Source organism: Callorhinchus milii, unplaced genomic scaffold, assembly GCF_018977255.1.
Source record: "Callorhinchus milii isolate IMCB2004 unplaced genomic scaffold, IMCB_Cmil_1.0 Scaffold31, whole genome shotgun sequence".
Classification (NCBI taxonomy): domain Eukaryota; kingdom Metazoa; phylum Chordata; class Chondrichthyes; order Chimaeriformes; family Callorhinchidae; genus Callorhinchus; species Callorhinchus milii.
In genome coordinates, this window is record NW_024704772.1 from 372219 (window position 1) to 398672 (window position 26454).

A 26454-nucleotide genomic window follows, 5' to 3' on the forward strand; every position below is an offset into this window, starting at 1 on the left:
AACAACTTTACAGTATTCCATTAATTTCCATAATTGTCCACAATTGGCAGAAAAGACTGAGGCTTTTTCTAGCAACTCAGATGCCACCACAGAACTTTCCTTCCCTGTCTACTCCCTGGTTTCTTCTGAGCAGTTTGGATGTTATGTAAATATGAGCTGTACTGACAGTAAAGGGGCTGTGTGGCACACTTCTACAGTTGAATATCATGCATTTTTAAAGTTTTTTGGGGGTTTGTTTTTGTCCAATTCAGCGTTTACCACGTGGGCTTGCCTCAACCTTGTCTTCGGCTCATGTCGTGTTCAAACAGCTGTGATGCTGAAAATGCTGTTGCTAGCAGTTTTGAAATGCTATTAGCACTTTTTTTTCAAAAGAATGCAAAGTTGTTCCTTGTGAAACCAGTATTGTGTTAGCAGATTGATTTGAACAATTGTCTGAAGTCGGTTATTTTTGTGAGGTGTGCACATAACGATCTTTGAGCTGACAAAACCTACACAGTTCAGATTGGCCGTCTGAAGGATTCCTTCAGGCCCTGCCTTCAGTGGATGCATTTCAGGCTTTTGATTACTTTAATCGTCAGTGGAGGTTTTACAATTAGAATTATTTGGGAAAAATTTTCTTATGCTTATTTGGTGTTGTGCTAATGTACTAAGGTGCTATATCAAACACAAGGATTATGATGATTGTGGTCTGACCTCTATTTACCTGCATTCCTCCACCTTCTCTTTCCGGGCCTGATGACCTATAATAAACAGCCACACCAGCGGCTCCTGATGCACTGCGCAGCCTGTCGGATGCAGGACATGCCTTCCACGGTGCAGTAAGTTCACATTCCTTCACATCTCCCTTCATTGCTACATCTCAGTGCATCTGCACCATTTTTGCAAACCTCTGCTACCAGCTGCTTGGCGCAGTGGCTTTTTGTTCTCATCCCTGTGTGCTTGGATATCCACTGAACTATTCAAATATTAAAACTTGTCCTGAAGGTTTATTGCTTTTCTCTTAACAGGCTGCAGTAAACTGCATGAGCCCCTTTGCCTCACTGCTGACAGGGAGTGAGCAATCAAAGCTTCCACTTCAAGCCCAGGATTTGATGTCATTCAGCCCCAGTTTATCACCACAGTAATGGATGTCAACCAGGCTATCCTAATGTACCAGGCCATCCCTTCAGGTGATGGTGAAGAACGTGTACATTCGGAGGGTTTGAGAGAATCTCACAGAGAAACCATGCCATGGGGGCTGACAGTGAGGAAACGGGTAACCATGCCACAACAGATGAAGCTTTCATTTAAATATGATCATTGGGACACTTTCTAGCACATACAACTTAACTGTTTAATGTGCAGTCACTTGCTGTCAAAATTCACCAGGGGTTTTTGTTCTGTTCGTATGTTGTAAGTGGCAATAAGTGAATGGCCTTATTTCTGTATATGTAAGTGGGAATGAGGCAGGTCACTATGACTGCCCTCACTCTTGCTTACAAATGTGCAAGACCACTTACTAATTGTGTTTTTTCAAACTAGTTTATCACAAACCTGGTGTGTGTGTGTGTGCATGTGCTGTTTGAAGCCGGAGACTTGCTCAAAATGGATTTGTCATTTACTTGCCAATTTTAGCTATAGCTAATACAGATCGCAATTTATTACGGTCATGTTTTAGTCAATTAAAGGACTTATTGTACAATATGATAGTGATGCTTATAAGACCAGAATTTGTATTCTATAAAGTACATTAAGTGTGGAATTTCTTACCTATATGTTTAACAAATAAAAGTCAATCTCTTCTTTAGTTGAATGAAGGTTAAAGTGAGTGGTCATGGATTTGCTTCTGGAGGGCAGAGTGATTGACGTATATTCTTCCCCCTCTTAATTCTTCAGTTCTTGCCCAATGTCTTTCTCACCTGTGGGTAGGGAAACAATCAACCTAACTCCGTCTCTTCCTGCTTACCCGATCCCAAAGTATAAAGCGCAAGTTAACAAACATCAAGGCTTGGGGATCCTACAGCGTGGATTGAGGTACCTGTGCGCATTCTGGGAAGCTTCCCACTCTTTGTTCATCTTGGAGCACCTACCCATTAGAGCTTTGGCCAGATAGGAACAATCCCAGACTCAGTCTTCCCCGTTGCCTCTGCTTTGCGATTTCTTCCTCTCCTAAGAAACTCTGGCTGCTAATTCCCCTTTTCCATGGCCATGGATTCCTGAGGCCAATGGTTGGAGCTGTTACCTCACTGGGCCCCTACCATCACTGAACACATCCGTTCCAGAGGGCAATGGGGAGAAAGAGAAGCAAAATGTCTTAAATATATATTTTTATAGGTAAATCTCACAAGGAAACAGCTCTTGAGCATTCAATGTACTCTAGCTATCAGACAACTTTAACAAAGCTCCATCATCAAATCATTGTATTTTATTACTGTCACAGTTCATAGTCAATTACAGGTTTTATTGTGCAGAAAGCTGAGGAAATGATCTACACAAGATGGTCTGATGGCATTCGCAGGATGGGGTTTGCTGGTGATTAGGGAGGAGGGAATAATGATTGCATCGTGTTAAACTCTGTGTTTTATATATTTATAATTCCTCTTCGACCGTTCCTATCCCAACCCTCCTTGTCTACCCCCTCCCCTCATGATCCCAACCCCCAGCTCGGGTCCAAATCCCAGAGTGTCCAGCGCCTTGGAACAACAACAAGATTCCATTTATAGAGCGCCTTTCACGTTGGGAGGACGTCCCAAGGTGCTGTACAGTTGGGTCAGGACCCGAGCATTGGGGGGGAAATGGTCAGGGTGAGGAGAGGGAAGGGAGGGAGCGAGGAGGGGGTAGAGAGTCGAGAGCGGAGCTGAAGGTACGGTCAAAGAGAAAGGTCTTGAGACCGGCCTTGAAGAAGGAAAGGGAGGAAGCGGTGAAGGCACTGGGGATAGAGTTCCAGAGCCTCGGGCCTGAGAGGCTGAAGGCCCGACCACCGATGTTGGGGCGGGGGATGTGGAGCAGACCGGAGCCAGAGGAATGGAGGGTACGGGCGGGCACGTGGGGGGATAGTAGGTCAGAGAGGTAGGAGGGAGTGAGGCCGTGAATGGCCTTGTAGGTGAGGATGAGGATCTTGAAATCGGGAACGTCCTCCCGATGTGAAAGGCGTTGTGTAAATGTCATACCTGTTCAGGTAGCCATTATTAGACACCAGAAGAGATACGAGAAGGAAAATGAGTTCCTCCTCATGTCCTGACCATCAATTCTCCAAATCAGTTGGGCCATTCACCTCTTGTCTATTTGTGGAATGTTGCCATGTGTCAAAACACTGCAATTTACCTACAAAGGCTTTTGAGATATTTCAGTGATGAGGTAGGTGCTGAGGAAATGCTGGACAATACCCAGGTTCTGACCAAATAAAGCATATTCACACGTACATTTTTACGTACTTCATAGAAAACAATGTACAGGAAAACAAGTCTGACAGAATTGAACATTGCCATCATAGTTTCCATCACCTGCACCGCCCAGTCATCCCTCATACACTAATCTTACTGGCTATTCTATAGAGCCGGGAGAGATCTCGGGCTCGGATTACAGCTGTGTTTGTTTATAGGAAGGTCCAAATTAACATTTCAGCTCCAATTCTGTTGCTGAATTCTATGTGCCGGGGCTTAGGGCATTAATTGAAATGCCTGTTGGGAGCTTTGTCTTATCAGGTAGTTGATGTGGTTACCTCTCCTGTTACTGGTCATGGCAGGGTGACCGCACCTGCAGAAGCCAGTGACTGGCTTATGTTCTACTCTTGTTATAAAACCCTCTCCCACCTGCAGATTTTCCAAACATGGCTTCCACTTAAGCAATGAACAAACAGTCACTACGCTGGGGTTTGACGCTAAGCAGGAAAGGGAGAAAAGGAGACTGAAGGTAATATTCCCTTCAATAAATAATAATTTGGTCCACGATTGTTTGTGGGTCACTGCTGTGCGCAATTGGCTGCCGCGTTTTGCTCACAAAATACGCAATGAATTCACTTCACAGTATATTCCGTGAAGCGCTTTGAGATATCTTGATAACGTGATAAAAGCGCTATATTAAATGCAAGGATTATTATCATTACCAAATAGCTTGGTCAAACCGGATTGGTTTCGTTAAGAAGCCTTGTCATGTGACTTTTTTTATAATGTTTTTATATCAAAATGTCCAAAACAGGAAATGGAGCAATCTTAACAACTGCATCAGTTTCCCACTGACAACGTCTGTGTGTGTGTGTGTGTGTGTGCGCCCTTGATGTGTGACATTCACACCGTGTGATTCACGTCAGCCTGGCATCTTTACTGAGAATTAATCTGCTGTCCATTACCGGGAAATGCTATGTCCAGCGCACAGTACACTTCTAATGGCCCTCATGGGGTTGCCTTAATGAAAACAGTGTGCCGAAAATGTCTCGCAAAGGGCCACGTCTAACCCCCCCTCTTCCCTTCCCCCTCCCGGCCCCATCTTACTGTGACCTAAAAGGCTGTGATACTCACTGAAGAATGTGGCTCGATCTAATTTGAGGTTGCAATCGTAAACACAGCTATAATTTTATTGTATATTTTAATTTATTCCCTTTACTTCTCATCTATCTCCTCTGTTCTGTCCAGCTCTGAGATAAGAAAGCAGGAAGAACTCTTCATGCTCCCCACCCCCCCACCCCCACATACATGCACCACTTGCTCCTCCACCATCACTTGCTCCGAGATGTTATTCTACGTGCAGAGCTCTATAATTGCAAGTTGCTCACTGTGTGCGCAGAGGAAACCAGCCAGTCAAGCCGGAAGAATACTGCACTTCCAGTTTACCATGAGGTCTAAATGTCTGGTCGTCATCATTGTGACTTCCTTAACCAAACACAACGGATCTGCACTCAGCAAGATCCAACAAACAACCTTGATGGCCTAGACACGGAGAACCCTTTGCATTAGTGCTGTAGCATCTTCAACGTCCACTGGGACTGGTTTAACGTGTCACCTGAATTATAGCAACAACTTGCACTTATATAGCGCCCCACACTCAGCGCTGAACAGTGGCGGAGCCTGACTCAGCCGTGGGGCGGGTGGGGTAGTGGGTAGCCGTAAGCACGGTCGAACAGATAGGTGGGACTTGAAAACGGGGGGAGAGAGTGGGCAAGGCGGAGGGATTGAGGACGAATATAATAACACAAGCCAAACCCAAGCATTGTGTTAGAGTGTCAGCCCGGAGCCTGAGCAGCGAGACCACACGTTGCTGGTGCCTGATGTGAGTATGAGGTGAGCTGATGAAATGGCTCTGTGAGTCGCGTGACATCACACCCCTTCAGTAAAGACATCACTATACTCATTGTGTTGCCAACCCCACTCTCCCGCTCGTCAGCTGCCACGTTCAGACCCCAGCCAACTCTCACCACCTCCTCAAACAGAGTCTCCAGGATTATCAGGGCCAACGATACCATGGTGTGTGAACGATAGACATTTGGTGGCCAGGTGGTTTTCGTACATACACCTCTGCATCTTTTGAGTATATTTTGTGCCTCAGTTAAAAATGGTTTACATAAGCCATCCTTTCCTGGTTACATGCACACACACGCCACAAGAGGAAAATCAATGTAACCTAAATGATGTCACTCTCTGGTATGAATTGCCCGCTCACTGAGTCAGTCAGCCTCCAGTCTTCCTTCTCTGATGTGCGCACATCGCAGCTCCTTGTTTGGAAGGTCTTGTGCCATGACCTATCTGCTGTGAGACTGCCCACAGATACCTGGATTTAGCTGCATTTAGCTTGCCGGCTACTTGCCAATCACTTCAATAATATTCCTTGCACTCGACCCAGTGCCTTTCACGTCAGGAGGACATCTTGGCGCGCTTCACCTCATTTACTACGGAGTGTCGTGACTGTGTATTTTGTGGGCAAAGGCAGCCGGTGATTTGGAATGTCTCAGAAACGCATCTCGGTAGTTACTGACGCACAGTGACTCATTTATCTGTTGGGAAATGTCGCAGTCACATCGCACGCCCGCAAACAGCCACCAGGGGAATGGAGATGCTTTCTGGGGATTGTTGGCCAGGACACCCCGAGAAACTCCCTTCTCATTTTGAATATTGTCCACCTGAACCTCAGTCTAACGTCTCATCCCACAGTGCAACGTGCCCCCCCCTCAGAGTGTCTGCCAAGACTGAGCTCAAAGCCCTGAAGTGGGGCTTAAACTTAACCACAACTATTGTGTTTCAGAGGCGAGAGTGTGAATGACTGAGCCAGGCTGATGTTAATAATAAAATGGTTATGTTATCTCACACCATTATAGTATATTTTATACCATTATTATTTACAGATAATATATATGACATTATTGCAATATTTATTATATAACAAATAATAAATATGTCTGAAATGCTGTACACTTTCCAGCACCTTGGGACGTCCCCCCGAAGTGAAAGGCACTATATAAATGCAATCTGGTTGTATATACTATTATTTATACCATTTTATTATATATTATGTTTATATAGATGCTGTCCAGTGTTATATAAATGCTTGTGGTTATCTGTCATACAGTATTACTATTGTATTTAATAATGAATGATTACCATTGTATAGCATATAACCAGAGTATTATACAATAACATCCAATAGTACTCCTTGCGTTTGATATAGCGCCTTATCACGCCTTCTAGACGTCTCAAAACGCTTCACGGGAAATACTGTCAAGTGAATTGACTATATTTTGGGGGTTAATATATATATATACTTTACCATATAATATGATGCCATACATCATACATATATTTACTATATAATAATAATCTGCCAGTTTATTAGGTGTAAGTTATTGTTGCCGTTGTTTTATTGTTGTACACTATACTTATAGTATAGTAACGCCTAATAATAATAATCCCTCCAAAACAGACAACAATAATAAATTGCTCATTTTCTACCCACCGCTGTTTGTGGGACAGACATTGCTGTGAGCAATTCCGCCCACAGACATACAGTCAATTCACTTTTACAGTCTATTCTGTGAAGCGCTTTGGGACGTCGAGAAGGTGTGAGAAGCGCTGTATCAAATGCGCGGATTGTTGTTGTTGTTGTGTATATGAGGGATATATTTATTATATATATATGTGTGTGTGTGTATATGTGTGTGTGTATATGTGTGTGTGTGTGTATATGTGTGTGTGTGTTTGTGTGTATACATGTGTGTGTGCATGTGTGTGTATGTGTGTGTGTATATGTGTGTGTGTGTGTGTGTGTGTGTGTATGTGTGTGTGTATGTGTGTGTATATATGTGTGTGTATGTGTGTGTGCGCCGCTGTTGTGTTGGTATTTCGGTCGGCGGACGGTAATTGCGCCTTTAAGGGCTCCGGGGCTGCGCTGTGTATCCGGGTCCTGTGAGTGATGGCGGCGGTGTGAAGCCGAGTGTCGGTGGGTCCCTCCGGCAATCTGCCGCCATCCCCCGCCCCCGGGCCGCCGGGGGGCCCGAGCACCGGCCGGACTGCAGCCCCGGGCGGCCGGGGGGCGGGGGGGCCGGGAATGGGGGGGCGCCGGGACCCCGGGACCCCGGGAAAGGGCGGCGAAGAGAGAGAGGCCTCCGCTGTGTGTGTGTGTGTGTGTGAGAGGCGCTCTCTCTCCCTCTCCCTCATCTCTCCCTCATCCCTCCCTCTCTCTCATCCCTCTCTCCCTCATCCCTCTCTCCCTCATCCCTCTCCCTCATCCCTCCCTCTCCATAATCTCTCCCTCCCTCTCTCCCTCCCTCATCCCTCTCTCATCCCTCTCCATAATCTCTCCCTCATCCCTCCCTCCCTCATCCCTCTCTCCCTCATCCCTCTCTCATCCCTCTCCCTCATCCCTCCCTCCCTCATCCCTCTCCCTCATCCCTCTCTCTCTCCCTCCCCCTCATCCCTCCCTCCCTCATCCCTCTCTCTCTCTTCCTCCCTCATCCCTCCCTTCCCCCCTCTCCCTCCCTCTCTCTCTCCCTGTCCCTCCCTCCCCTATCCCTCTCTTCCTCTCTATCCCTCTCACTCTTTCTTTCCCTCCCTCTCTCCCTCATTCCTCCCTCCCTCTCTCTCACCCTCTCTCCCTCATTCCTCCCTCCCTCCCCCCCCCCCCCCCTCTCTCTCTCTCTCTCTCACACACTCTCTCTCTCTCTCATTGTGTTTTCAGTACAAAATAAAGATGGAGCTGAGAGTTGGCAACAAATACCGGTTGGGGAGGAAGATAGGCAGCGGCTCCTTTGGTGACATCTATTTGGGTGAGTTCCACCCCCCAATCACATCAGCTGCGCCTTGTTGTTGGGGGGGTGGGGGGGGGGGGAAGTATGTCTGTGGGGTGGGGTGTCTTTGTGTGTGTGTGAGGGAGAGTGTGTGTGTGGGGGTGAGGAGACAGAGGGAATGTCTTGGCCCTACAGCTGAAGATGCTGTTATTTCCTATATGACAATACATCCAAACCTTTTATCTCTCTCTGTGTCTCTCTCTCTCTCTCCGTCACTCTCTCTCTCTATCTCTGTCACTATCTCTCTCTATCTCTCTCTCTCTGTCACTATCTCTCTCTCTCTCTCTATCTCTCTCTCTATCGCTCTTTCATCTATGTTAAAAACGTGATTTTTACTAAATAAATCAAGTGCAGAGTTTGATTTTTTTTTCCCTTTTTTTTAATGTACGTGTAATATAACTATTATTTTGCCCACAAAATATACAGTCACTACACTTTGCAGCGTATCCTGTGAAGCGCTTTGCGACGTCTGGCAGATGTGATAGGGCGCTACGTCAAATGCCAGGATTATTATTATTTTTTGACATTTATCTTTGTGCCCTTCTATTTTTTAAACAATTGTATTTGTTTTTTTCTATATACATATATATATATGTGTGTGTGTGTGTGAAAAGCTATTGTTATATATAAAACATACACACATACAGATGTATGTATATTAACTTTAAATCTTTTTTTCTCACACGTCTGTATTTTTAAAACAACCTGATTTGTTTTTAATTGGTCTCTTTATTTTGTATATAAAACGTACGTACGTGCGTGTGTATAGACTTTATACCTTTTTCCTCCCACGCTTCCGATTTGAAAACAATTATTTGTTGTTAAGTGGTTTGTTTTATTTCTCTTATTATACTGTATATAAAATGTACTCAACCTCCTTTTTCCCACGCTCCTGTTTTTTCTGAAGACAATTTAATTTGTCAAGTGGAGTTTAATTTAGTGTTATGTGTATGACATTCCAACCATTCTCTCCTGTGTTTTATTGGGGGTGGTGGGGGGGGAATTGAAATTGTATATACATATTATACTATATAAATAAAGTATACATATATACATTAATATACATTATTCCCTTTTATTTAGATTTGCTTACGTCTAAATTTGAATATTTTTTGGTTGTTGGAGAGGAAGGAGTGAGAGAAATTAGGGTTTTTTTTTCTAAATGTTTCTAAAACAAAATGAAAACAGATGTTTAGTATTAATTGGTCTCTCGTCTGTGGTCAGAGATGGTGTTATCATAATAATAATAATAATAATAATCCTTGCATTTGATATAGCGCCTTATCACATCTTCCAGACGTCTCAAAGCGCTTTACAGTGAAGTGAATTGACTGTTATGTTCTGCAGCAAAAAATTTATATTATTTGCAATTTGTGAGTGCGTTGATTTGGGAGGTGGGGGGAAGGCTTGGCTGTCGGGTGAGTGGCTGTGTGTGTGTTGGGGGGTTGTTGGGAGGAGGAGAGAAGGGGCTTTGTTCTAATTTGCCCTATCAAAAGTTACAGAACCCGACACAGTATCTAACGTGTGTGGTGTGACGTGGGCCGGGGTACATGCAATAGTCGTCTCAGAGCTTCCTAACCTCCCAGTAGATCTGCTCCAATTCCCGATCAGAGCTTTGGAGAGCAAGAGAGAGAGAGAGAGAGAGAGACGGGGCGGGGGAATGAACCCCGGAACTCCGGAGGGGAAGAGTGACTGGGTTGCTAGTGCATTAGATGGTTCTCTTCCCTCTCTCCCACCCCACCCCAGTGTAATGGCCATTTGGTGTGTGAATTTGCCTACTGCATGATATGCAGCTCAATGTTTGATGGTCCTGAGGCGTTGCCTGGGGTCTGTGGTGGACCTCTGGGCGTGACGTGATGGCTGGGAAGCCACGGTTCTGCTCTGGAGGAGGGCTTAAACCTGACGTAAGAACACCTAAGGTAAAAATAGGTGTTTTGAGACCCTGTAGAGGTTTGTGAGGCCTCCAGGCAGAGGCAGGGTGGGGGCTGGTGCGGGGGGCACTCCCTCCCTGCTCCCAGCCCAGGAGCCAACACACAGCTATACAGACTGGTTGTAATTTGAGAGCTTGACCAGAGAGAAAGGCCTACCTGCTTGCCATCCATTGGGTCTTGGAGAAGCACTTTGGGATGTCCTCCTGACGTGAACTGCTGTGAATTTGTACTGTGATGTATTCTAGTGGATTTGCGATGAGGTGATGTTTATACGCCAGTTCTTGCAATAGTTGTGGGTCTTGAGTTAAGAACACTCGCTACCTTTAATTTTCTAATCGGAAGCGTTGGCTTGGACATGGAACCCACTGCCTGTTTGCCCAGTGGTCACTTCACTCCAACCTATTGGGGTTGGAGAGGGTTTGAGTTGGTGATGCTTGCATTTTACACAGCCGAATGCGGCAGCCGAATGCGCACGGCAGAAACAGAGATACTGGCTGTCATTTAATCGCTCTGGGGCGCCAGCCTGCGTGACGGGCTGTGTATGAGTTGTTGTTTGAGAAGCTCTGCTCTAGCCTGGGAGTGAGTGAGTGAGTGAGTGAGTGAGTGTGGAGCCTGCGAACCCGTGCATTTTACATAATGCAGCGAAGCAACGTCAGGTGATGAGGAGGGAGCCTTTGGAGAGTAGCAGATGGCTGTGAGTGTAAGCAGGCCACACGAGGGGATTGAGTGGAGTGAGAGTGTGCGTGCGTGTTGGGGAGGGCGGGGGTTCCAGGGCGCCTGCTCACACCACTCAGCTGCCCTGGGGGAACCGGTCCTTACTGACCACACGGGTTTGCCGTGGGAGGGAGAGAGGGCGGGCGGGAGGTTGTCTCCTGTCGACCCCCGCTAAGGCTCCCCTATGCTGACAGCGCACACTGCTGCGCAGTCAGGCTGTGCATTACGACACAGAGAGAGAGAGGGGAGTGTGTGTGTGTGAGGGATTACGACACCAGCCTGCAGTAACAGCAGCCGACAGGGAGGAGAGCAATTGTACTTCTGTTTTTTATATATATATATATATATATAGAGAGAGAGAGAGAGACCGGATGATAGTATGTAATATGTGTGCGCGAGTGTGTGTATGTGTGTGTGAGACGTGCAGTTTATACGTGTTCTCTGGGGTCTGTGTACCTGCCTTTATTCAGACCCACGCCTGCCCCGAAGACAGTTTGCCCTCGTGCTGCTGGCCTCTGGGATGTGTGTACTCGCCAGTCTGTTACTGCAAACCTTCAGGTGGTCAGAGGACATGTTACTGACCTACCAATGAAGTGAGAGGGACGTTAATCACAAATACTGCGTGTCTGTGTGACAGAGCAGTGTCTCGGACAGAGACAGGTTCCCGGGGGGTGTCTGACAGACACTGGCTCCAGTGCAGGGTGAGTTGGAGTCTTTGAGGGATTGACTGTGTCTCTGACTCCACAGTTGGCAGCGATGAGCTGACGGCGATGGCTGCAGTAGCTCTCCTCATCCCCTCAGCCCCTGTGGCTGTCACGGCGTGTGATTGGCAGCTGGGACTGGCTCCTGAATTCAGCAGCTCGTTGTTCTCCTCTACCCCAGAGCCCTGGGCCCTGATTGGGAAAGCTGCTGAGAGCTGAGCTGTTAGATCAGGGACTCGGACACTGGCCTGCGCGTTAATCCGCTCTCCGCTCTCCTCACCTCATCGTGCTTGAGAACGCAAAGCTTTCAATTTGGGGCTGGAGGGCGGAAGGTCGCTCTGAATAGCTGGTATTTGTTGCTGAGTGCCAGTGTTTCTGTGTTGACAAGGTGTTTATTTAACACTTGTTGTCCTTGTTTAGTTGGCACAGACTGATACAGCTTTAACATGAGAGCCTGAGCTTCAGTGGCAATGATCCCTGGCTTTCTCTCTCTCTCTCTCTCTCTCTCTCTCTCTCTCTGCCTGTCTGTGTTCAGGGTGATATGGAAAGGCTCCCTAATAGGATTTAGAAAAAGAGGGTGTTGTCTTCCCCCCCCCATCCCCATCCCCTCTCCAATTTCCCAAAGTCCTAGCCCTCCTCACCCCAAGATAAAATTGGTGAGAGTAGGGGAATGGGACTAGTTGGTAGCTCTTCAAAGAGCCAGCACAGGGAAGCTGGGCCGAATGGCCTCCTTCGGTGCTGTAAGATTCTATGTAAATTCACAACGTGGCTGCTGTGATTGCTTTTAAACAAACACACAGTCACTACACTTCACAGTGAGGCACTCTGATACGTCTCGATGACGTGCTAAGGCGCCGTGTCAAACGCGAGGATTGTCGTGCGAATGGGAGTTGTTAAAGCAGTGAATGCTGTCCAGCCAGGAGCGATGTCGCTCTGCCCTCGCTGGGCGCTTCTGTGTTGTTTGTGAAGGCAGCTGAGCAGCTGCTATCGCCGTGCGTTGGGTGTGTGAGAATGGCAGCGTCGACTCAGCCAAGTTGGCCACAGCAACAACACTGGCCTCTGTTCCCTGACAGCCGCTGGGTTTGTGCTCTGGTGGTGGCGGGGGGGGGAGTGGGGTCTTCCTGTGTTACACTGGGGAGACGCCGGGACCTCAGCTTAACACCTTCTCCTGAAAGGCAGGATTGTTTTGCTTGGTAAAAATACTGCTAGAATAATATAAAAAGCTCTGCCCCCCACCCCCTCCAACACCTGTCCTGGAGACTATGTTGTGTGTATGTGTGTGTGTATTGAATGTGTTATTTACAATGACGCTAACTCGTGGAGCTCCCACAGCTATTATCACGCCGGGAGTGTTTAGCTGAGCTGGATGACGCGAGCTGACAAGACACTATTTTGGGAGCGCTTTAAGCGAGCTGTTTGTGGGGAGTGAATGAAGGAGGAATTAGGCCCAGTTCCCCACAATGGAATACATTATGTTAATCAGACCACTGACTAACCAGCTGGAGCTTTGCTTAAATAGTATTAACAGCGTTCTGCCATGCCTGTGTGGGCAAGGAGAAAAACAGTACTCTTACATCCACCCTGTGTCAAAGCTGGGGAGACAGAGAGGGAGAGAGAGAGAGAGAGAGAGACACAATGTCAGATATACTGTTAAACTGAGCTCCCTCTCTGTGGCCTGTTTAAGGGGAACGCTAAAGATCACCATGATGTCATTCGTCAAGACAAAGGAGTTTCTTCCGGTTTCCTAACCAACGAAGTGTAGTGGCTGTGTATTTTTGTGGGGAACCCAGCAATCAATTTTGCGCACAGTGACGTCCCCGCACAGACAAACGGCCATGAAGTGAACAACTGATTTTATAGGGTGGGGGGTGGCGGAGGTTGTCGGGCAGGTCAACAGTGGGGATGGGGAGGAATGAGAAAGAGTATGCCCGGTACGGCACAACGAGGCTTGGAGCAGGCGGTGGGCCGCTGAGGGGAGCCCAGAGGAACTGGTTTCTCCAGGAACATGGAGCTAACGGATGTGTGTTTTCCAGGTGCCAATATCGCTACCGGGGAGGAGGTGGCCATCAAGCTGGAATGTGTGAAAACTAAACACCCTCAACTCCACATCGAGAGCAAGTTCTACAAGATGATGCAGGGAGGAGGTAAGCTGTCTGTCACACTGTTACCCCTGACCGCAGTGGGCAGGGGGTGGAGGTGAGCCTGGGTGGGGGGGTGCGGAGTGTATGGGGTGTAGCTTAAAGTGACCACAGGACGGACTCAGAGTGAAGAGTATTGACAACTGACATTTGCTTAATAGTAATAAATGAATCGTTGCATTTGATATAGCGCCTTATCAAGTCGCGGAGACGTCTTGAAGAGCTTCACAGAATATACTGTAAAGTGTAGTGACCGTGTATTTTGTGGGTGAAACGTGGCAGCCAATTATAACAATATAATAATCCTTGCATTCGATACAGTGCCTTATCACGCCTTCGAGACGCCTCAAAGCGCTTCAAAGGATATACTTTAAAATGTAGTGACTGTATTTTCTGGGCGAAACGTGGCAGCCAATTGCGCACAGCAGCGTCCCCACAAACAGTGAAAACAAAAACAGAAGTTGCTGGGAACACTCAGCAGGTCAGGCAGCGTCAATAGAGAAAGGAAAGTTTCGGGACCACGACCCTTCGTCAGACAGTGACTGTGAGATGTTGGGGTGACTCTCTCTCTCTCTCTGCCTGCAGTGGGGATCCCCTCTATTAAGTGGTGCGGGGCTGAAGGAGATTACAATGTGATGGTGATGGAGTTGCTGGGACCCAGCCTCGAGGATCTCTTCAACTTCTGCTCCCGCAAGTTCAGTCTGAAGACCGTGCTGCTGCTCGCAGACCAGATGGTACCAGAGCTCTCTTCCTCAACACATTGTGAAGTGCTTCACAGTCTCTACTGTCGCGGCTGAGACTTATTTTTGTAGGCAAATGTGGCAGCTATTTAAACACATCTGCGCACATATACACGTGCACGCACCGTGTGCTCCTCTTCCTTCTCTTTTCCTGCTCAGATCATGTGCTGTTCAGCTCTCTACTGGGTCCCAATGAGTTAGTGTAAAGCTGATGATGGGCCTGAGAGTTACAGTCCTTTGCTGTAACCTTGTTATCATGATCAGTGACCATATGACAGAGGCGTGTTGAAATCGCTTCACGTTTACTAACAGAGTTTGTTCAGGGGCTGGTGGAACGTGTTTAGCGTCAGTGTGGCGCAGACTGGCCTGCTGTTTAACACTGGCTGTGGTAACGCTTTGTGACTGCAGCCGCCACACGTGGGCAGGATTGCCTTGGGGAGAGAGCTTATCTTTTCAGTGTGGCTGAAATTTAAATTAAATCAAATTACTGTTGAGATCCACAGTATTACTGTCACTGGCCCTTAAGATGCAAGGTTTTCTGTTTGTTTGTGGTGTGTGTGTGTTGGGGGTAGGAGAGGGGTTAGGTATATACAGTGTGAATATGTGCATGGTGTGTGTGTGTAGATGGTGTATTGTTTGTGGCGTGTGTGTGGGAGGGTATGTGCATATACAGTGTGAGTATGTGTATTGTGTGTGTAGCGATATATATATATGTGTGTGTGTGTACGGTGTGTTGTGTGTATACGTGTGTATGGGCCACACTGACATTGCTGTGTCCTGTTCAGATCAGTCGGATCGAGTACATCCATTCGAAGAACTTCATCCACAGGGACGTGAAGCCGGACAACTTCCTGATGGGCCTGGGCAAGAAGGGCAACCTGGTGTATATCATCGACTTCGGCTTAGCCAAGAAATACCGCGATGCCCGCACTCACCAGCACATCCCGTACCGGGAGAACAAGAACCTGACCGGCACCGCCCGCTATGCCTCCATCAACACCCACCTGGGCATCGGTCAGCATCCGTCCACCCCTCACTGTGTGATTGTCTCTGCTTCTGGGGGCAGATGCTGAGCAAAGGGGTGGGGGTGGTGGGGGGGCTTCTGGAGTGTTGAGGCGTGATTTAATAACTGAAAGACAGGAAAAGGTGGGAGGAGGAGAAATGTTTTTACCCGTATTTTACTCGCATCGGGGGGACAAGCCGAGGTGCTGAACAGTCAGGGTCATTAGGACCCGATTCCGCGAGAGAGGGAGGGAGAGCCAGGGATAGATTTGAGGTTGATACCCCTCTGGGTGTAGAGTTGCTCAGTTTGTGTGTGTCGTTCCCCTCCACAGAGCAGAGCCGGCGAGATGACCTGGAGTCTCTAGGCTATGTGCTGATGTACTTTAACCTGGGATCGCTGCCCTGGCAGGGGCTCAAAGCCGCCACCAAACGGCAGAAATACGAGCGCATCAGCGAGAAAAAGATGTCAACCCCCATCGAGGTGCTGTGTAAGGGCTACTCCTGTAAGTGTTTATCCAGTCGTGTGCGCATGTGGGTGACGATGTGAGAGGCGCTGTGTAAGGGCTACTTCTGTAGGTGTTTATCCACCCCATTGAGGTGCCCCCCCCCACGTCCTGTTCCTATTAAATAGGTATTGTACATCTTTTTGTGATTTGTGAATGTCCCGCGAGTGTGTGCGCGTGTATATGCACGTGCTTATGTATATACACCTGCGCGCCTCTCATTTATCATTTGTGGCCACCAAATGGGTGTATTTTTCTGTGACTCTAATCTATTTGTGCTTTCCTTCCCATCCCCCCCCCCAGCTGAGTTTTCCACCTACCTGAACTTCTGTCGTTCCCTGCGTTTCGATGACAAACCGGATTACTCCTACCTGCGCCAGCTATTCCGGAATCTGTTCCACCGGCAAGGCTTCTCCTATGACTATGTGTTTGACTGGAACATGCTGAAGTTTGTAAGTTTTCCCTGTGGCCTCGCCTCCGCTCTCGGCCTCTCCTTTCTCTCCTGCAGTAAAACTTTAACCCACAGAGGGGTGTTTAACACCACCGCCCCCCCCCCCCCCCACACACCTTTGTGTGTGAGTTGGGGTGGGGGGAGCTGGGAAAGGAAAGATGCTGGTTTTTGGGAGGGAAATCTGTGCTTGTGTGTGTGAGCGCGCATGTCTGCGGCTATGTTTGAGTGCATGTGTGTGGGGGGAGTGTGTGTGTGAGCGCGCATGTGTGCAGGGGGGCGGGTGTGTGTGTGTGAGTGCACGTGTGTGCGGGGGTTGTGATTGAGTGCGCATGTGTGCGGCTGTGTGTTTCCTACTCGCTCTCTTTGTTCTTCAGAGAGAGGTGTATGTGATACGTTGCCCTGACTGTCTCTCTTCCCCACTTCTCTATCTCTCTCTCTCTCTCTCTCAGGGTGCTGGACGTACAGCCGAGGACTCTGAGCGGGAACGTCGGGAACATGACCGGGAGGAGCGTGTGGTGCAGACCCGCAGCTCGGCCACGCGCACGTTCCCGCCGGGAACTGGGCCCGGAGCAGGTGGCAACCGTCTACGGAACGGGCAAGAGGCTGTGCTGCCGACTCCCAACTCCCGGGCACAGCAGTCCGGTGTGTGTCTGTGTGTGTGGTGTCTGTCTTTGTCTGTGTGTGTGTCTGACAGTGTTGGGGCACGATGCCGAGTTGGGGGAGGGTGGCGGTGACTGTAGGCGCGGTTGAAGAGGAAGGTCTTCAGGTGCAACCTGAAGATAAGGAAGGAAGGGACGAGGTGAAGGGAGGGATAGAGGAAGTGTGTTCCAGGGTCTAAATAATAATAATAATCCTTGCATTTGATATAGCGCTTTTCACGTCGGGAGGACGTCCGAAAGCGCTTCACAGAACACACTGTAAAGTGAATTGACCGTATATTTGTGGGCGAACGCGGCAGCCAATTGCGCTGGAAGTGCAGCCACCGGTGGTGGAGCAGAGAGATTCATTTCAGCACAACGCGTGTGTGTGTGAGTGTGAGCTGGGGGTTAATGAGCCAGTAAAAGAGAATCCTATTAAAAGTAAATTTGTTTATTTTCCTCTTCAGCAAATACCTCGCCCAGACCCATCTCCCGGGCTGAGAGAGAGCGGAAAGTCAGCATGAGGTTACACCGAGGAGCTCCCGCCAACGTGTCCTCCTCTGATCTCACAGCACGACAGGACGCCTCCCGCATCTCAGCCTCACAGGTCACTCCCAGCTCACTCCCTAACACACTCCCCTCCCTACACAGCCTGGGTCCCTGTCGGAGAGGGAGTGGGGGGACTACCCTGTCTGTGTGCGTGTGTGTGCAGGGATGGATATGTGTGTAGGGTCTGTGTGTGTAGGAGGTAGCGTGGCGGTGTGTTTGTGCTGGGGCTGGGATGGCCTGGCACGGCATGGGCTGGGATGGGGATGGCACGGGATGGGATGGCCTGGCACTGCATGGCATGGCCTGGGATGGCCTGGGATGGCCTGGCACGGCATGGCCTGGGATGGGATGGCACGGGATGGGATGGCCTGGCACTGCATGGCCTGGCACTGCATGGCACGGCCTGGCCTGGCACGGCATGGCCTGGGATGGTCTGGCACGGCATGGGCTGGGATGGCCTGGCATGGCCTGGGATGGTCTGGGATGGCCTGGCACGGCATGGCCTGGGATGGCCTGGCACTGCACGGCATGGCCTGGCCTGGCACTGCACGGCACGGCACGGCCTGGGATGGCCTGGCACGGCACGGCATGGCCTGGATGGCCTGGCACGGCACGGCACGGCCTGGGCTATATCACTGTGAGAGGTGACTTGGACCTGAGAAATAGCTGTGCAGTTGGAGGCCGTGGCTCCTGCAGCTCAGTGGGGCCCTCAAGTGGTGGCAATCTGCCAGTGCAGCTGAGGCGCTGCAAAGTGCCAACAGGAAGAGTGCTTTGACGTGATGTTCGGCATTTTTTTCCCTCTTTGGTCCCTCCCCACCCACCCCCCACCCCATGTGGTGTCGCGGCCGAATGACCCACCGCCTGCTCTATGAAACGTTGGCGTTGCACATAAAAAACGCTCGCTCTCAGGGCGCTCACATTGGCTGCTTACAACACAAGATTATGTGTCAGCGAGTGCCACATTGTCGGAGACTCCGTCCCTCAGATGAGGTGTTAAACCGAGCTCCCCTCCCCGTCTGCCTGTTCGGGCGTCGTTAAAGATCCCGCAAAGCAAAGGGAGTTTCTCTCTCACGGTGACCTGGCTGCCAGTTTCTCCCTCTCCCGCCCTCCCCCCACCATAGTAAAATAGGTCAGTCACTCCGCAGCTGTTTGTAGAGCCTGTTCGGCTGAGCACAAATTGGCTGCTACGTTCACCCTCAAAATATTGCCCTTGAGAGGAAGGTTGTGAGGTGCTTTGAGATGTTCTGAATGCTGTGCGGAGCGTGAGTGAGGCTGTGTGTTATTGTGGCTGATGTCTCTCTCTCTCTCTCTCTCTCTGTGTCATCTGTCTGTCTGTCTGTCTGTCTGTCTCTCTCCTGTAGACCAGCATGGCCTTCGAACATGTGGCAAAGTGACTGAAGTGCTTAGACCAGCAGGTAGTTTGGTGAGTAAGTACCTATTTGCTGTCTTTGGCGGTGGGACACACAGCTGCAGTTTACAACACACATTTACATTTATATGCGCCTTCCACCTCACAAGGATATCCCAAGGCGCTTAATGCTTGCTATATTGTGCCCCGTTGTCCACCATCCTGGCAGTCGCTTGACATTAGTATTGCAAATTAGTGTTTCTAATATGTTTTAATTTCTTTAGTTGTTTTAAAAAAAAGTCACAAATTGTTTATCGTTGACCAGAACTCCAATAATAATAACGATATTCCTGCATACACTGTAAAGTAAATTGACTATACAATTTGTGGCGAAACTCGGCGGCCAATTGCGCACAGCAGTGTCCCACAAGCATTCGTGGATTGAACGACCAAACTATTTATTATTTCCCCATCTCTTTCTAGTTTAACCACGGGATCTGTAACTCCCACATAAACAGGCACAAGTGGGAGTTTGGTTTATTGTGCTTTATTACAAGGGGCTTGTTTTTGACTTGACTTGTATTTCTCTTCCCTCTTCGCCCCCCCCTCCCCCCTCCCCACAAACCAGATTCCTTCGCTGATGTTTGCCAATGGTGGGGGCGGCTTCTCCAACATTGATCACTGAAGTGGGGCCTTCAGGGAGGATATCAGACCAACGCTCGTCTAGAGATTAACTTGTTCAAGAAGTGAGGGACTAAAGGCCTCGATTTCAGTCTGAACACAACTTACAATGGTCCTGTGTCAGTCACCTCAAAATCTATTATATATACATTGTTTTTGTTCCCCCTGGTTTATTTGTTTGGGGGAGGCGGGGGGAATCTTTTCCCAGGAGAAACAACACTCCCCCCTTCCTGCTGCCCCCACCCCCACCCCCCCCCCCGCATAGAATTTTGTTCTCAGACAAACTCTCCACAAAGGGAAGTTCGGACTTCGTGCTTGGAACCTTGTAAAGAGCTTTCCACCCACGCTCCACTCCATCACCAACTTGTAAATGTCATCTGTGTGTATGTGTGTATGTGTGTGTGTGCGCGCACGCTCGCGTGTGTGTGTTCGCTTTCGCTCACACGCACGAGAGAGAGGTTTGTTTGTGCGTGTGTTTGCGCTCATACACAAGTGTTTGTGTAAGCGCGTTTGTGTGTGTGTGTGTGTACGCGCGCGCACGTACATGTGCGTGCGTGCATGCGTGTTCGTGTGCGTGCGCGCTCGTTTCCCAGCAACGCCAGTGATGGGAGGGAGTGGGTTGGGGAAAGGGTGAAGGAATAGATTGCTAAATAAAAGGGTTTGACCAAGCTCCTTTTGAACCTGCAGCAGTCTCCTTCCCAGCAAGCCCGGAAGCTGGTCCGTTGTAATTTTTTTATATATATATATACAGTATATATATGTACACGTGTATGTTACATAGGAACGGGACGCTTGACACTGACTGACTGACTGATCGACTGACTGACGTTAAGCTGCCTAGACGCTGTGCTGTAAACTAACTCTGCACTCTAGTTAATTGCAGTGTCGTCCTTAACCAGAAACTCCCTTCCTTTGCAGTGCCATGGGCTTCCCCCCCCCCTTCCACCATTGCCAGATCCCCCCACCCCCACCCCCGCCACATGCCATCCAGTGGTTGGCGAGTATCAACAACACTGCTGTGTAAAGCTCGTCTCTGTTAGTGTCCATTCGTTCACTCACCTTGTGGGGACGGAGTGAGAACATAGGATGGGGGAGGGGTTGGAATTACATTTTTAAACACCCCCCCCCCCCCCCGGTGGAAATCTCCCCCGCCCCCAAACACCGAGCTTTGCAGCAGGAAGAAATAGCAATGCAATAAACACAGGCCCACTAGAGTAGCCAGGCCTGAGTGTGTAAGTGAGTGTGAGCAGGGCCTGGTAAGCTGGCACTCGCTGTTTGTTTGGGGGTGGGGGGGGGGGGGGGTTGTCCTGCTCTGAGCTGCTCGTTGTCTTGTTAGTGTAAGGTGGGTAGGACCAGTGGTCAGGCCCCAGGCGGCTGCTCATTCCTTTACGGTGTCTATTTATTTTCTTTTTTTTTTAAAACTGGCTTTTGTGTCGTGTAATTTTTATTTTTTTTAAGGGAGAGCGAGGAGGCTCCCAGACCTGCAGATGTCTGTGTCTGTCTGTCTGTCTGTGTGTGAGTGTCTGTGTCTGTCTGTCTGTGTGTGAGTGTCTGTGTGTGAGTGTCTGTGTGTGAGTGTCTGTGTCTGTCTGTGTGTGAGTGTCTGTGTGTGTGTGTGTGTCTGTGTGTGTCTGTCTGTGTGTGAGTGTCTGTGTGTGTGTGTCTGTGTGTGTGTGTGTGTGAGTGTCTGTGTGTGAGTGTCTGTGTGTGTGTGTCTGTGTGTGTCTGTCTGTGTGTGAGTGTCTGTGTGTGAGTGTCTGTGTGAGTGTGTGTGTCTGTCTGTGTGTGAGTGTCTGTGTGTGGGTGTCTGTGTGTGAGTGTCTGTGTGTGTGTCTGTGTGTGTGTCTGTGTGTGTGTCTGTGTGTGAGTGTCTGTGTGTGTCTGTCTGTGTGTGGGTGTCTGTGTGTGGGTGTCTGTGTGTGGGTGTCTGTGTGTGGGTGTCTGTGTGTGAGTGTCTGTGTGTGAGTGTCTGTGTGTGGGTGTGTGGTGTGAGTGTCTGTGTGTGAGTGTGTGTGGTGTCTGTGTGTGTGTCTGTGTGTGAGTGTCTGTGTGTGGGTGTCTGTGTGTGGGTGTCTGTGTGTGGGTGTCTGTGTGTGGGTGTCTGTGTGTGAGTGTCTGTGTGTGAGTGTCTGTGTGTGAGTGTCTGTGTGTGTGTCTGTGTGTGAGTGTCTGTGTGTGAGTGTCTGTGTGTGTGTCTGTGTGTGAGTGTCTGTGTGTGAGTGTCTGTGTGTGTGTCTGTGTGTGAGTGTCTGTGTGTGAGTGTCTGTGTGTGAGTGTCTGTGTGTGTGTCTGTGTCTGTCTGTCTGTGTGTGAGTGTCTGTGTGTGAGTGTCTGTGTGTGAGTGCACGTGCAGAATCCTGGCAAAGAATTCAGCTCATTTATTTTATATATTTTTTAAAAAAATCTGTCCAGCTCGTTTTATTTTTACCCCCATCCCTCCCCCCCCCCCCCCCCCCCCCCCACCTCTCCCCTGTCTTTCTCCAGGCTCCGTTTCCAGGTGTCTGTTACACACTGCTCTGTGTGACAGTAAGTAACTGTGTGTGCGCACGTGTGTGTGTGTGTGTGTGTTCAATACCACTCCCCTCCCTCCCAAAACGACTCCATTCCTGCTGTAGGTCACTGCAGTCCTGATACTGACCTCTCAGCGGTCGTGAGTGGGCTTCATGATTTCCAGTGGAATTGGCTTCTTGTTGCAGTGTTCGCTGAGGAGACTCAGGCAGACAGACAGGGAATAGAATCACTAGTGTTCTCTTCTACCCCCCCCCACCCCACCCCACCCCAAAAAAAAAAAAACTTGGGATGAATGTTTCTTTCTCCCGTATCCTTTTTTTTTTTTTGCAAAAAAGGCGCTGGGATTCGGGACAACTGTGGAGCGTGAGAGGGAACTGGGCGTCGTGGTGTCCAGTCAGTCTCACTATGTGTGTGTGTGTGTGTTGTGAAATTCGTACCAATTCAGCTCAGCAGCCAAAGTAGCAGGAGGTGGGGGTGGGGGGTCTGTGTGTGTGTGTGTGTGTGTGTGTGTGCGTGTGTGTGACCCTGTGACTGTCCTAGTTTCGGGGTGGGGCGAGAGCGTGCATTAGCTGACTTGCCTCGCACTGTGTCAAGTGGCAACGCATCTGTCGCAGTCTCAAGTCTCTTCCCCCCCCCCCCCCCCCCACCCCCGACTGCCCTCCCTCTCTTCCACCCCCCCACCCCCGTACGCACACCTCACCAGACCTCGCCCCTCGCTGCGTTCAGTGGTATAACAATTGATGTAGGAGGGAGAGTTTACGGAATGGGCAGTAAGGCAACCTTAGACGAGCCTTTGCCACGCCCGTCCGTCTGCAACGCAACGCAGAGTGGTCTTGTGTGTGAGTTGTCGTGTGCGAGTGTGTGAGAGTTTGCCACCGTGGTCACGGTGCAGTGTCCGCCCCCCACCCCTTTTATTAGCACATGTAGCAAAATGCTCCCGACCACTGGACCATGTTCTGTGATGTAGTGTTGGGGTTGCGGGGAGGGAGGGAGAAAGAGGAGGAGAGGAGGGTGTGACGATGGAGATGGTGGGAGATGTCAGATTGAGCCACGCTTTGTGGTGGTGGTGGTGGTGGGCTGGAGTTGGGGGTGGGGGTGGGGGGGAGTGGATGGGGGTCAGTTGCTCGGGTACAGAGCTCGGAGGAGAGGGGAGGGGGTGTCCGGTCTCCCAGTGTCTGCTGTTGAGTCTTGCAGTCCGACTGACGTTCAGTTTGTAGCAGTTTCTGAAGTAGAAATTGTATGAACCCGAAAAACATTTTCTTGTTCTGTAACGTAAACACGAATGTCACTTTTCTTTTAAAATCTTAAGTGTACTAATAGCCCCCTCCCTCCCTCCCTCCCTCCCTCCCTCCCTCCCTCTCTCTCGCCCTCTTCCTCCCTCCCTCCCTCCCTCCCTCCCTCTCTCTCGCCCTCTTCCTCCCTCCCTCCCTGCCAAACAGTTTATGGGTTCTGTATTTAATCCACTAAATATTCCTAATTAAGTTATTTTTCTCCCTGTTTTGTTAACATTGGTATTTCCTCAAAATCACCTTTTTTGAGATTATTTTGTATTTGTGTAAATAGCGGAGGTTTTTTTTTTTGGATTGTAAAGTGGAAGAACTGTGGCTTCTTAGTACTGATGTTGAACAATGTAACATAGTTTTTCATTTCTGACCCAAAGTGTGGTGACGGGGTGGGGTAGGGATCGAACCGTCAGCTTGTGTGTGGGGGAGCTCTCCCCCCCCCCCACCCATGTGGAGAGGTGGGGGTTTATAGGCTGACTGTACCCAGGGGTGGAGCATTGCTACCATCAATTCAGCCTTTGCTCACCCTGTGTGTGTGTGTGTGTGTGGGGGGGGGGACGGGACGGGGGGAACGGGGGATTCTCATGACTTGATTGTGGGAGTTACAACAACATTGGACTCTCCTGATGTAGCTTATAGCACGGAGAGCGAGTGAACAAGACAGCGATGGAGGGAGCAGGCGGGGAGGGGTGGGGTGGGGAGGGGGAGGGGGTGGGGAGGTAAATCTGGGCCCGGTGTTTGACCCGGTCACACACAGGCTTCGCCCAGTGAGGAGAGACTGGAAGACGTTCGCTGTTTTGCCGTTGCCCGGGATCAGGATTGGCGCCTGATCAGGTCCCCAGTCGTGTCCATTGGGTGTGAGCGAGCGTGTGAGTGCTGTATAACCAGTCGCCTTGGGGGGTGGGGGGGGGGGGGGGGCAAAGTGAACCCCCAAAACAGGACGTCTGTCACTGAGCCAACAGAGTCCGCAACAAAGAGGGTGAGACCACCCCCCCCCCCCCAACACACACACAACACATACACACCCCAATGGGGGAAACTCCCAATGTCACCCTTACTGGTGCAGTTTGACGCTGCCCTTCCCTCCCTTTGGGAATATTCTCTGACCTATTCTGTCTCGATGTCTAATGTACAGTTCTTTATTCCTGACACTATTTAATGTTATTTACAATACAATTTAATATGGTTGTTATTTGTGTACATTTTAAAAGCTTATAAATAAAGGGACGGGGAAAAAAATGTGTGTGTAGGTTTTTTGGGGGTTGGGGGGGAGAAATACCTTTTTCTCTTCACCGCCCTCTCTATCTCTCCCTTTCCATCTCTCTACCTCTCTCCCACTCTTTCTCTTCTCACTCCCGTCCTCTAAGTCACTTGGACTTGTAAGGATTTTGAGTATTCAGACTTGTAAAGTGATGGACATCTGAGAAGAGGACACATCAGGAGCTGATGTGTGTTTTACAGCGACTGGAACATCTGTAACTGGAATTGGAACCCACTGTTAAGATGGCAACGATGTGTTTCTTACGTTTGATCCGGAGCCTTATCACGTCGTTGAGAACCTCACAGCTCTTCACAGGATTTAACTGTCGAGTACATTTGTAATCGGTAGTGCATATTAGCCGCCAGTTCTCAACCCAGCAACAGCCTCACAGACAGTGGGAAGTAAACTCCAGTGATATCTGGAGGATTGGCAGTCAGGACACCAGCCAGGAGAGAGAAACCGTCTTTGTTCGAAGAGCTTTTAATGTCCACCTGAGCCGGGCACAGTTGGGGAGTAACGGTTTAACATCTCGTCCGAAGACAGCACCTCCGACTGCATCGCTTCCCCCAACACTACGTGTGTTAGAAAGACAATCAGATTAGTCAAGTAAACTCCTCGGGGAAAATCCAGGTAAGTGCAGCGAACTGAGATGAGGAGTGTTGGTTCAGTGGATAAGTCAGTGGTGGTGAGAATGGGCGACTGAGTAATACACTTGCGGGCGGGGTTTAACCAGAGAGAGGGAGGTGATTTAACTAAAGAATGAGGGAGAGGGAAACAACAACAACAAATGACATTTATTATGTGTCATGTCAGGAAGACATCCCAAGGCGCTGGATAGTCATGGGGGTTGGGATCAGGAGGGAGGTAGGGTGGGGCAAGGAGGGTGACTGGAGGAGCGACTGAAGAGGAGGGTCTTGAAGGAGGTGAGGGACGGGGCGTTGGGATGGAGTGCCACAGGGTCCGGGCAGAAAGGGTGAAGGTTCGACCACCAATGATGGAGTGGTCCAGGCGGGGGACAGGGAGCAGAGGGGTGATCGCAGCCACAGGCTGTGTGTGAGGGACCCCAAGGTGAAGGAGCCCTTCCCTCAACCACTAGACCCCTCCTTCTCCATCTTCAGGTCGCGCCTGAAGACCTTCCTCTTTGACCTACGGTCACCTTCCCCCCCGCGCCCTCCCCCCCTCCGCCGGCTCGGCCTCGGCCATTGTTAAGGGCCCTGGGAAGCTAAGAAGGAGGTCAGTTTTGTGGGGGGGGTGGGGGTGGAGGGAGGGGAGGGGGGCAATGTGCCTTTAAGAAGCATGTCCAGTTGGAGCCATGACATCACCCTCCTGGGTGCGCATGTGTGGTCAGTGTGGGGGGGGTGTGGGGGGTGTGTGTGTGTCCCTTTAACACCGAGTTCGCAGCTCAGAGCTCAGACTCCGCAGTGATTTATATCTCTGTTCAAAAACCCCTTTGATCCCCAATGCCTTTTTTTTAAAAAAAAAACCGTATTTATTTATTTGTACTGTGCATTTCTCTCTTTAGCTGTTGTTTGTGCCTTTCTCTCTCTCTCTCTCTCTCTCCTCCTCTCCTCTCCTCCTCTCCTCTCCTCCCCCTCAGGCTTTCCTCATTGTTTTCCAGGACAGTTTGATTTGGAGACAGAGAGGAGAGAGAGAGACTCTCTCACACACAGATATATATATATATATACACACACACACACACACAAGAGGCTTCTGGCAGTGAGGGGCAGAGTGTGAGAGAGGAGAGAGAGG

General features: G+C 49.6%; 1 protein-coding gene across 2 annotated transcripts; it reads left to right on the forward strand.

Annotated features, from left to right (window-relative positions):
* The first annotated feature begins 7325 nt into the window (after window positions 1-7325).
* On the forward strand, window positions 7326-20316 carry LOC103189787 (casein kinase I). Of its 2 annotated transcripts, none has more exons than XM_042345018.1 (11): window positions 7326-7404; window positions 8143-8230; window positions 13631-13741; window positions 14321-14469; window positions 15261-15489; window positions 15810-15980; window positions 16284-16432; window positions 16881-17073; window positions 17537-17676; window positions 18980-19045; window positions 19595-20316. In XM_042345018.1, the coding sequence occupies exons 2-10, from the start codon at window positions 8155-8157 to the stop codon at window positions 19010-19012; spliced, it is 1251 nt and encodes a 416-aa protein (XP_042200952.1). In that variant the 5' UTR covers window positions 7326-7404; window positions 8143-8154; the 3' UTR covers window positions 19013-19045; window positions 19595-20316. The 2 variants fall into 2 exon arrangements, with proteins under 2 accessions (XP_042200952.1, XP_042200951.1); XM_042345017.1 differs by having other exon boundaries at window positions 18980-19041.
* The last annotated feature ends 6138 nt before the right edge of the window (window positions 20317-26454 follow it).